The 12,584-nt window shown below is 40.3% G+C and overlaps 1 protein-coding gene across 3 annotated transcripts in view; it reads right to left on the bottom strand.

Moving 5' to 3' along the window:
• Positions 1–6,320: 6,320 nt before the first annotated feature.
• The window catches only part of TADA2A (transcriptional adaptor 2A), a 41,460-nt gene continuing 35,196 nt past the window's right edge, over positions 6,321–12,584 (bottom strand). For 2 of the 3 annotated variants that reach the window (XM_033090735.1, XM_033090736.1), the window contains exons 15-16: positions 10,696–10,769; positions 8,875–9,196 (exon numbers count right to left, since the gene is read on the bottom strand). In XM_033090735.1, coding sequence (XP_032946626.1) covers positions 9,011–9,196; positions 10,696–10,769 — 260 coding nt within the window. In that variant the 3' untranslated portion in view covers positions 8,875–9,010. Of the gene's footprint in view, positions 9,197–10,695; positions 10,770–12,584 lie in introns of all 3 variants that reach the window. The other variant, XM_033090737.1, reaches the window with a different exon arrangement.

A 12,584-nucleotide genomic window follows, 5' to 3' on the forward strand; every position in this document is an offset into this window, starting at 1 on the left:
AATCAAAGCTTTAAAATTAGGCAAAATTAATCCATTCTTCTGCGTGAGAATAAAGCAGAATCTGATTGGGACAAAACACTAGGAATTGAGATCTTGCCTGGGAAAGGCATCTTCCCAGCACTAAATTGCTTCACCACTAATTCATCTAGTGACTTATTTTTGACATGCCAAGACCAAAATAGCAAAATCTCTAATAGAAACGATTGTATGTCGCTTTCATTTCTTTCTCCCCCTAGTCGTTCCTTCAGTCGCTTCAGTGACTCGGCAGCGCAAATAGATGAATCTCTCTTCATATTCCAGTTTGTTTGTTACCCAGAAGGCAGGTTTCCAGAACAGCTCTAGTTGGTGACAAGGAACAGAGCGTTTTCATGGATTACGGGAAACAGCCTACCATGAAGCATCATATCAACGAAGGAGGGAAGAGGGCTAAAATAGTTTGAGTGTGATGTATGTGTCAAGATCTAGAGATGAAGGAAAGTAGGAAGAAGTGCTAAATTCAGTAGGATCATTTAGTGACTGTACATATAGGCCTGTGGGTAGGGAGGTACTTCATGCCTTTACAGTGAAAGTGTGGGCTTCTAGATGCCTCTACAAAAAAATGCAACTTGAAGGTATTATCTTCTAGACCAACACTGTCCAAGAGAACTTTTTGTGATGGACATGCACTGTCCACTACAGTAGCCACTAGCCTCGTGTGGCTTTTGAGCACTTGAACTGTGGCTAGTATCACGGAGGAACTGTATGTTTAATTTAATTAATTTTAATCAATTGAAATTTAAATAGCCACATGAGGCTAGAGGCCATCTTACTAGACAGCACATCAGTATACTGTAAATACCCTGTTTCCACGAAAATATGACCTAGCCGGACAATCAGCTCTAATGCGTCGTTTGGAGAAAAACATTAATATAAGACCCAGTATTATTCTATATTATAGTGTATTATATTTATTATGTTATATAATACCCGGTTTTATAGTAAAATAAGATTGGGTCTTATATTAATTTTTGCTCCAAAAGATGCATTAGAGCTGATTGTCCAGCTAGGTCTTATTTTTGGGGAAACACAGTAGGTATCTTTATAGGTGTCAACCATTTTAGATATAGAAACATCTTTGAAGTCATCTGCTAGTAAAGTATTAATACCGTGTTTCCCTGAAAATAAAACCTAACCGGAAAGTAAGCCCTGGCATGATTTTTCAGGATGACATCCCCTGAACATAAGCCCTAATGCGTCTTTTGGAGCAAAAATTAATATAAGCCCTGGTCTTATTTACTGGGAAATATGGTATGACCCAGGGAGGTGTGGGTGCTCCTGACTGTATCTAAATAAGCAGTGTTTTAGAGCAGTGCAGCTTCTGTGCAGAGTGACAGTTGATCTGATTAGACACAGTAAGTAGAGGGTGGAAACTTCTACTCTGCTTGGCTTCTGATATCTGGCTTTCCAAAAATATTCTCCTTAATTGCATGCGCTCCTAAATCAGAACTTTATGGGTCCCTGAGAAACAGTACTAGTTGCATTTTCCATTCATATCACTGCCTCTCGGTAACAAATTGACAACAGCTTTGATATATCTGTCAGAACTGGGGGAATAGCTGTGATCAGGGCTCCTCAGTCTACAGAAGTTTGCCATCAGGTGGCATGGCTCACAGATGTCTAAACGGTTGCTTGGTAATGCCTGTAATTCCAGAGTATACGCTATCAATAGTTAAAAAATGCAAACCCCTCCCAAGAGAAGTAAATCTTTAACCTACTGTCCTTTGACATGTTTGAGAGGGACAGTGGACACCAGGTATCTGGGAGGAAACTATAAATGGGGAAAAAATAAAGGAACTAGGAGATAGAAGTCCCGAAACACAGTTCATCTACTACAGAAATTGCCTAAGGCTTGTGTCATTTTACAAGATGTAACATAGCTCCTTATATGGCTATCATAAGGCTTAACTAAATTTTACTAATGTAAAATACTTCAAACTTCTATTTTTAGAGTATTCATAGTTCTCATAAAATTTATTTTTCCATTAATAAATGTCACATTACGAGAGAGAGAGAGGGAGACAGAGAGAGAGAGAGAGAGAACACACAAGCACATCAACCATGATTTTACTATCTAACAAAACAATGATTAGCATCTTTTCTGTCTGGTCTTTTTACTATGCATGATTCTTTACCTTTCTTTACACAGTGACAATCACTGTGTCATATAGCTTTGTAACCTTACTTCAGGCTTCTTGAGCTAGGCATTATATAATTACAATATGTCTAGGATAACTAGGTCATTTAATATGTATCAGTCTTTGAAATTGTCTGCCCTTAATTCAACCCTGGGGCTGTGGCAATAATGCACAGTGATGAGAATTCCAATATAAACAACATTCTTGAAAAATGCTTAGCTGCCTGTTGTAACATTTGCTCTGTGTCTTTCCGATCTTAGTGTCCCTCCGTGAGTCTCATGGTGTGAATTGTACGGTACAGGAAAATCAAATGCTTGTTCATACCTGGCAGGAGTTAAATGAAAATATCAAAGGCTCCATGGGAAGGGAAGTGAAGGGAAGAAACCGGAAGTGGAGGGGAAGGGAAGAAAGCAGGGAGGAGAAGAGAGAAGGGAGGTGCCAGGAGGTTAAAATACCTTATCCCATTTACTCTTCATCAAACCCAGTCAGGTAGGAGTTATCAACCACACTTTAGACATGAGGGGTTGAGAAACTTGCCCAAGGTTGTCTTATTATTAAGGAGCAAGGATTAACACTCAGGTCTTTCCAACGCACAGGCAGGTAAATACATAAGCATATAAACTCTTCATGTAAAAATGAAAAGAAAGGGGTTTAAAATTATTTTTACAATTTGAATGTGTTCATGTATTTCTTTAGGGAAAAAAATGTTTTTAAAGAGACCTTTAAAGAAAAGGGAAATGAAATAATGTATTTCCCCCGCACGAGTTAGTCACCTGTGACAATAACAATACCAGAAATAGTAAGACATACGTAATTTTAAGGGCATCCTAGGTAATTAATGCCACTTTGCATCATCTCCTACACCAAAGAGAAATAAACTGGTCCTACAGAGAGGGAGTCAATGTCCATGTCAGTCCAAGAACCTGAACACTTCCCCTCTAGTTATAAATTGCTACTTGTCAAGTCTCTGACTATGCAAATGAAAGAGTAGAATGTGAATTAGGGGGTGGGAGGGATAGAAGTTCCCAGATATTATTTAGAAGGCAACATCTAACCTCCTGGATTGCTCTTCTCTCTACTTCACCAAATAGTAGCAAATCTGGGTTACAGGAATTTGGAAGCCTCCAATAATTCTTCCCCAGACCCAAGACTTAGACATGTTGTTGCAAACATATTTTGGCTGCAAAGTGTCTCCAGAGCCCTGGAACAGTCTGGCTCCATCTTGGATGCTAATCAGGGGGTATCTCCTGGATGCTGGTGGGAGGCACCAGAGGAACCTCTAAGCTCCCAACCCCCATATCCACCCCACCTCGCCACATCTGCTGGAACTCCATGCCTTGCCTTTTTCCTTCTCCTAGTTCCCATGGAGATGCAACAGTTTACTTTTTTCCCCCAACTCTAAGCCATGGTTATTTTTAACTATAAAACTCTGAGCCAGGTCACAGCTGGGATCTGGAAGATGCAATGACAATGACGTCTATAGCCACCCTTCTCTCCCACAGACGCTTTCTTTTCTGCAGTAGCTGGGGGCGGAAAGCACTCCTGGGAGATTTTGCTCTCAAAAGCATTTTGCTTTGCATCATGAAGTTAAACCCTATGCTGACTTAGATCTGACAGGTGTCCTGAAACTATGCACGCCCAAAACAACAAAAAAGATTTTCTTGTGCGTGAGGGGGAGGGGGTGTAGCCAAGTAAGTCTGACATTGCTGTCACCTATCTGTGGTTAGCTCTTTGGTAAAAATATATCAAAGTGTTATCCTCTAGGCAAAAATAAGGGCTCTGGCTCGTGCCCTTGGTAAGAATGGCTTTTTCAGCTGCAGCTTGACCTTGGTTAAAAAGAGGCTCCTAACAGGACAGTGAATGGAAAAGCTGATGCACTTCTCCAAAGCAGACAGCAAATTCCCATGGGATCAGGGTTCGAATACTGCTGCCCCCTCCTCCTCTACCAAAGTTCAAATCAGCCCACCCATCTCTCTAAGGCCCCTGGTACTCGGGAGCTAGTGTCTTCACTTTAGTGAAAAGTCTTTCTGAACTTTTCACTCCTTTTCAATAGTTTTTTTGGAAAAGTGCCATTTTTAGCTTAGACAACATCCTATGATTAGAAACTGAAATAAAAACATGGACACTTAGCCCAAATTCAGAACCAGTTTTCTTATAGGGGACATTGATTGGGAACATTAAAATCAAGCTCCATAGTGCAGTTTCCATATTTTTTTTTATTTCTTAAAATATATTTTTTATGTTTTAAAGGAACTCTCTAAATGAAGGGTGATAATGGGGCGGGGAGGGGAAATCAGTTACTATTGTTTAATGGGAGAAAAGAGAAGGTCGTTCACTGCAAACAACTGCAGAAACAGGGAGCACACTCGGCAGACAGCCCTCCCAGGAGAAGAGGAATGCATTAGAAGTGTCATGAGGTGGCACTTAGCTGTCAGTTCACTGAATAAGGGTGATGACAGCATTTCAGCATTTTTGCTTTAAGAAAAAACGTTGGTTTCTTAAAACTATGAGGTCTCCTCCTTTTCACATTTCCTAAGATGCTACTTCTGTTCAACATAACAGGGAATCAAGGCAGGTTAATTAGCAAGCCACCTGGAAGCTTTCTGCCACATAGGACCACAAGGGAGACCAGAGCAAGCTGAAAAAAAGTATTGCTTGGTTAAGAATGAGAGAACAAACAAATGGAAAAAGAAAAAAAGAAAAAGAAAAACGAGAAGGAAAAAAAAGAATGAGAGATTAACTCAACCAAGTTAGTTTGGTGCCACAGAAATCCCTCCCCTACTCCACAATAGAAAATAAGTGCATCAGACTTAATTATCCAGCCCTGAAAGACATAAACAAGTCTGGGCTGGCAAAGGTTAACTATAGGGCTTTCAAAAACAAGGCAGTATGGTGACATTCACATTTTTTGTATCCCTCAGTGTTGGGTTGTAAACCTTTTAATGGTCTCTTTCTGCATTCTTTTCTCAACTTCCTTATTCCTACTCTTAACAGGGAAGGGGTCCCAGTACACGATGCATACCAAGCAAGTAACTCATGGGGACAAAAGAATTTTAATGTCATATGGAAGACATTCATCCTTTCCTTAAATACCTAGGTTTCTTGACAAGTAAGCCCGGTCAGTCAAATCAAAGGGCAGTTAATGCTTTCATCCCAGTACATCTGAACAGACAGAAGCCGAGGCACCAGGCAAAGAACTTCCCACCATTAGACTTAGAAACTGGCTTTCCAGACTTCTCAGAAATTATTCATCTGTTCCCCACCCCCACCCCTTAAAAGCAACACACTACACCCAGTGCTGATGCGTATTTCATGGATAGGTTACTTAGGTTCCAAAATATTCCCTAGTTAAATGCTCTTCATTATTCTTCTCACTCCTAAATTAAGTGCCTCTGTCAGCTCGACCCTTACCATCCCACCCAGGCTGCTCTGACCCTGCTTGTACTCTGAGGTCCTGCTCAGTTTCACTTACATCTCACTCAGAAGGGCTGGTTATCGTGTCTGATTAAAGAGAAACCCTTTGTGTGAGCTGGGCTACCTCTTCTACACAAGGCCAGAGTCCCACTGTACCAGAGATGGTCTCTTCTGGCAAATTGAGCACAATGGAAATGAAAGCAAAGCTTTTGGAACAGTAACTCTTGAATCAAACTTTAAGATTTAGAAATTCAAACAAACAAAAAGCCAGTTATGTATAAGTTGTGGAAAAGCTTTTTGCGTTAACAATAATACAGTGCCTACATATATAGACGTTATCTACAAACATCCTTAAAAATGAATGAACCATGTTCCAGAAGGCTGTTTAGAACACAATACTACTCTCTTGCCCAGAGACCAGTGGAAAAGTATTTTGGAGTCAATATGAATAAGTTTTTCCAAGCTTCTCTTTGTAATTTGGGCCTCTGAATCTTCACACTGGAAATTTCGTGATTTTTTTTTTAATTTTTATTTATTTTAAGTGTGTTTTTCCAGGATCCATCAGCTCCAAGTCAAGTAGTTGTTTCAATCTAGTTGTGGACGCCGCAGCTCACAGTGGCCCATGTGGGGATTGAACCGGCAACCTTGTAGTTAAGAGCACCGTGCTCTAACCAACTGAGCTAACAGGCTGCCCCTATTTCAGTTCTTTTATTACCTATCTACATATTTTTTAAAGCTAAAATGACTTACCAAGTGGAATTTTGTTGTTATTGATGTCATTGGTCTTCTCCTTCCAGCCACTACAAGCTGATTTCATGACTAAAAACTGGGAAATTTGTTCTTATCTCTCAGCAAGGGCTGGTTAATTAAGTACTGAATTCAGACTTAAAATGGGGGTGGGGTGTAAAAGGAAAAGGATGAAAACAGTAAAAGGATGAAAACTGGAATCCAAGAAGAGATAAACCATGAACAGTTAGTTGGTCTCAAGAGAGACAGTTTAGGTCTTTGAGCAGAGGAAAGAGTCATTACAGGGAAAGATCTGTTCTCTACCTCCTACCTCTGGCACAGAAGGATATGCAAAAAATTCCAGCAGAAAGCTTTGATGTTAAATTATTATAAAAATTAACAATAAAGGGTTTCTGTTCATGTTATTTTCAGAATAAACTCTTCCACTTCTAAAATGATCAGGATTAAGAGAAACCTGTTAGTATAGCTGATACATGGTCAACCTTATCTTGCAGCAAAGGGAAGGATGGAGTATTCTCTTGAAAGGCTCTTGCTAGTTCTGGATTTTTAGTAACAAGAAGGGCCTTCCTTTGGTGCTAAGAACATGGAAGACAATAACGTACTTAAGCCAGATCAAATACCAGCAAGTGCTTTTCTATTATAAGTGCAAAGAGAGCGACTCAGTGACTCCTTTCAGTACTCCTCACCCCAAACATGGCGTGATCGTGGAGAAAATTTAAGGTCTTAAATTTTGAGATTCTAGGTCTTAAATTTTGCAAAATTTGGTTTACCAAAACAGTGATAATCCTACCTTATAAAATCCAGTCATTTGAAATGGCAGCCTTGGTTTTCTGTAACTATTTTCAACCATGCCCTTTTCCTTATCAAATCTACTGATTCCCCCACCAGTTTTTCAGAGTTCCACTGGTTCCAAGGTTTCTATCAGACTGTCCTCCCATCCTCCCACTCCTAACTACCACAGCTGCCCCCGTGTCCTAGCCAACTATTCGTGTATCTCTTGGCTCCATTTTCCTTACTCCTCCTGCTGCCTCCATAGCACCCTCCAGACCCACTATGTCTGGAACAGTCTCTCACTTCCATCTGCCAAATTATCTCTTTCCTCTCAATCTTATCATTGCCTCAAAAGCTCGCCTCTCCCATGAAGCCTTCAAGATTAAGGACTCTTCAGACTACAACAGACCACCCGACATTGATGCTAATGCATCCCAAAGTTTGAGACCCAGAATTACCTTTCAGAGATAAGAGGCAATCCCTCTGTGACCAACTAAGGGTGATAGTGGTGGAAGAATACGTTTTTCTAAGAGCGATGGATGACTATGCAAAGAAAAGAGACCATTTCCACAAGCCATCCTTTTTAAAGATTGAAATCCTTTATTCTAATTCCTTCAGATTCTAAGAGTTTCATTTTCATTTATAACCCCTAGATGAAGTCTATTAGCAAGCTGCATGCATCTTTACATCAGTCAAAAAGTTTGAGGAGATACTTTCAACAAAGCATATGCTATCTTAATTAGATATTTTGAATGTTGAAAGAATTAAAGAATCAGTCAGCTACTGGAGGTAATTTGTGCAGATTCTGAAGTTATTTCTATTATATATACAACTTTCCTTCTAATAGAAATGGGATAACCTTGACTGTGAATGTGGCTTCTTATTCTGCAGAAAGGTTTGAGGACCAAGTTTCAGATGTGGTGGGGTTACTCACACTCATATCTACTGAGTCCCATATATGAAAATGCTTTACATTTGTTTTAAAAGGAGCTTTTATTGCAGGTTAGCTTTTCACCATTAAGAAATTAGGGTTCAGGTCTCAATCCAAGCAAAGCTGAGGTTAGTTGCATCATCTCCATCCTCAGGGGCCTGGTATCCTGGGCAACCCAGGGTAAGAACAGGGTGAGTTCAGGACACACATGTTAGCAGACAGTGCAGCGTGATGAGGCGAGCATCCAACACCCTAAATGTGCTTTAGTTACCAGAATATTTGACACACCCACAAATTAAGTAGCAAAACATTTTAATCCATTAATTCTAAAAATAACAGAGACATTGTATATCCGGTGCTACCTCCTCAAGAGTCTACTGCAGATTAGACAGACTGCAAAGTACAAAGCCAGACATTAAAGTTAAAGATGCAGTTTGGGACAAGACCATCTCGAGGAGATTTTCCTCCCCTTTGCTCCTACATATAAATTGTCAGCTTGAAAAATCCTCAGAAGGAAATAGAAAGCTTTCTCATGCTCTATTACCTTCCTCCGTATTTTAAATCTGTCTGTAATGTTTGAAGGCAAAACAGATCATTAGAACAGCTAACCTGTCAAGTACAAGGATCTGAGCTGGACTCCTGGGCCTAAAGACTGGTTCTATTTCTACCGACACTGTGATGTGAGGTACTATGGTTCTTGTTTTAGTTACAAGGTGCTAGGAATGAATGCCCACTCACATTTAATAATAGCTTATCTAGCACATAACTCTGCAGCACAATACCAAAAACAGGAGTGTTTTAAAGCAGGGTGGAGAATAAAGTCGACATTAATACAACTTAAGGTTTCCTTTGTCCTTCCCTTCTTTTTACAATGAGAATTCAGCTCAAAAACGAAACTCTCCAGAATGCCCATACTGTCCACGGGCCCACCACATTCCAAACTTGTGATTTCAGACCCCACGCGTTTCGAGCCTCAGGCTTTAGTGATGTATCCTTCTCGAATGAGGAAATCATAGATTTTCCGGGTTTTGTTCACGTCTATCTTGATGAGGGCCCTTGCCTGTGCCAGTCGCAAGCCTCCTTGCTTGTTACATTCGTTCAACAGAGCAGATTTGTATTCTAAATAGGCTCCTGGGACCAACCTCACCATCTGACAGAGCTGTAAGACATGGCAAATTTAATAAACATTAACATCTGTTATTCTCATAATTTAACCCAGCAGGTATAGCTAAAATAAAATTTAAGAAGTGACATCAACCTCCAACTATTTATAGGAGCTATTGGGTGGCTGTACAACATTCCATTTAGTCTCTTCTTTGGAGGAAATACTCACTAAAGACAGACTCTTAGGAAGAGAGAGCCAGAGTATGATGCTGGGAGAGCCTTTAGCACGTGTCAGCTGGCTCACCTGGGTTTGTCAGGGAAAACAAGCGTGAGTCCTGAGGAGCAGCTGGGGCAGAGGCCCAGCACATTCCAGCACAGCCAGTCAGGGAAGGGCCCCAGGCACAGGGGGGCGGGGGTGCAGACACATGGATTCCCAAATGTGAATCATTACTTTTAGTATCAGCATAAAGTAGTAGTTCCTGCTTTTGTGATTACGTTTCCTACTTTGGTGGGAGAAGAGATATAGAGAGACCTTGCTATAAGAGAGGCCATTTTAGCTGCTAAAAATCGAGAGCTAGCTCAATTCCAGGTCACTTACCATTATCTAGCAATGGGCACTCTGAGGTCACCCTTTTTTGGGTAAGGATAAAAACTGCTTGAAACTCCAAGCAATTCAGTATTTGAATCAAAATGGCTGTGACCTTTGTTAGCAATCCTTGGATATAACATAAACTTCCTTCTACTTCCAAACTAATCTTTGCTATTCCTAGTGGATAAAATAAAAGACTAATACTAGCTCCTACTCCTTGACTCTTCTTTACTCTCTGACCTGAATAATGGTACAACACGGCAGATGGGGCCACTGATCTTGGGATCTATAAAAGGAGCATATGAGGATCAAAAGAGGAATCAGAGCCATAGCACATTCTTTACAAAATGCTTGGTGGTGACTCTTTTAAGGTTGGATTTAATTTTAAAGCCAGCCAAAAGTAATATGAAGACAAGCCTGATGATTACAATGGAAAAGTGGGTCATGCTATTTTTAAATCAAATTAATATGTGACTATATATGATGAAAAATTCCCTTCTTTAAGCTTATGAACATGCTATGGAGACAATTCAAAAAAATCTTTCAAGTGATGGTTATACTGTTGTAAAAAGTGTAGAACAACTTAAAGCGACCATTCTAATAGGCAATTATCAGTTTCATATACAAGTTATTTCAGGTTTATAAAAAATTAATTTCCTTGACATAAGGCACTTAATAAAGTATCTGGTACACGGTAAATGCTCCATAAATGACAGTTGCTAATTAGATTTACATATCATATGTTCATCAGAAGGCAAATGGTGGCAAGGTGATAACGAAAGGAGTTCTTTGAAACCTACTGAGGTTAGCTCTGTAATGTTTAGACTTCTAGGATAGACTAGAACTATAGAAACGTTAGATAAGCAGAATAAAATGGGTTTGATCCTATAATGCGTTTGTAATGACAATTCAATGAATTAGCAGCCCCCTACTCTCTTTCCTCTAGCTCCCCTTCTTTTTGTTACCTCCTTTTCTTTTTCATTTAGCTTCTCTGTGCCAGGGAGGCCAGTGAGGTTCAAGGGTGGTGCACTTCGTCTACCTGTAGACACAGACAGAAAAGGGCATATATTTCATAGGAGTGACAATTTCTCAGGTGTAAAGTATGACAACGTTCACTACAGCCAGGCCTGTTAGGTACAAGATTACTATATCCCGCTGTAGGAAATCTCTTCCTATCACCTCAGGCCCAAACTTAACTAGCAACATGGGCACCACAACGTTCCCTTGAAAATAAAAATGGTAATTTGTGTGCCCTTTGCGCTGCTAAAATGTACATACAATCACACATACCTTAGCATCAAACGCGACTACATACCACAGTAGTTATCACCCATTTCTTCCTAACCCCGTACAAGATTCTAAAACCTAAAGCCCAGATGGCATCCAGTTAAGAAAGGTCACACACTACCTGTCTTGACAGCTGATGAATGGAAATAACAACTCGGCAGGAGAGATATTTCCTAACCGTTGCCACTCTGCCAGCAGTACAAGGCAAACACGGTAATTAACCAAGTACCATTTGCCTTCAGATCAAAGGCAGACTGTTAGGCCAGCAAAAGGGCCTTCTTATTGATTATGTGAAGGAATATCTGTTCCTTCCAAAGTAGCCCTGTTTACCTGAAAGATCCACACAGGAACAATGAGCCATTATATAGCAAAGTAGAGGCTAAGGTGAACTCACATTCCTGAGAAACAAACCCAAGTACAAGGACACTGCCCAGGATGGGAAGCTTGATGTACACAATTTTTCGGTTTTGTTTTGACTGTTTGAGATTACTGTTCAGTTGGGGGTGGATGGGCTGAGTTAAGCAAAAGAAAGTGTAGAATAATATATTAACAAGTTTTATGGCGGTTGTCTTTTAGGTGGTGGAGAGAAAGGGGAGGGATTGTTATAGGCTGTTCTGCTAGAAAATATGCTTCTGTGTAACATCAACAAAAGGGCTTCTTCATAACCTACAGGCCTCGCCTTACCCTAAAAGCTCAAAGAGGGAGACGAAAATCATTTGATGCCTCAGCCACGTTCCCAGAGGCTAAATTATAAGCATCCATGTTTCTAACTGTGCACTGCCTTAGGACCAACTCAGAACATGAGGCGGGGCAAGGGGTCTCCTCAACCTAAATACAGGGGGGAGGCTGTAACTAGCACCAGCTGAGGAAGCAACAAAGAATAAGTGAGTGCAGATGGTTCAGAAAACATAAACACCAAAGTTGCATGGTCACGTTAGATAATTTTAATTAGCTAGTATTAAGTTAGTTGTATTTCTGTTCTTAGATTGGGGTGGGAGAAGTTGGAAGTAAGAAACTTATAAAATAAAATTTGTACTTTGTTGTTTTTTTTTTTTTTTAATTTTTATTGGGTAACTGTGTTTTTTCTGGGACCCATCAGCTCCAAGTCAAGTTGTTGTCCTTCAATCTAGTTGTGGAGGGCGCAGCTCAACTCCAAGTCTAGTTGCCATTTTCAATCTTTAGTTGCAGGGGGCACAGCCCACCATCCTATGTGGGAATTGAACTGGCAACCTTGTTGTTAAGAGCTCGCACTCTAACCAACTGAGCCATCCGGCCGCCCATACTTTGCTGTCTTGGCTACTCCCTAAAAGACTCTCTTTTCTTCTCAAAATATTAAGAAACAATTATTTGAAACAAAGGAATAAATAGGGGTGGGGGAAGCATCATCCCTACGTGGTCTTTTCCAAGGCCTATAGTCAAGAATGGGATCACAGGTCTGTTCCAACTTTCCAAAGAATGGTAAAACTGCAATGGGTCATTTCTTAGGCTAGTCTGTTTCCAATCAATAGAATGGTCTGTATGTTCTGATTAGGGGAAGTGGCTAATCTACCATATGGAACAGGGATGG

Source organism: Rhinolophus ferrumequinum, chromosome 21 (genome assembly GCF_004115265.2).
Source record: "Rhinolophus ferrumequinum isolate MPI-CBG mRhiFer1 chromosome 21, mRhiFer1_v1.p, whole genome shotgun sequence".
NCBI classification, from domain to species: domain Eukaryota; kingdom Metazoa; phylum Chordata; class Mammalia; order Chiroptera; family Rhinolophidae; genus Rhinolophus; species Rhinolophus ferrumequinum.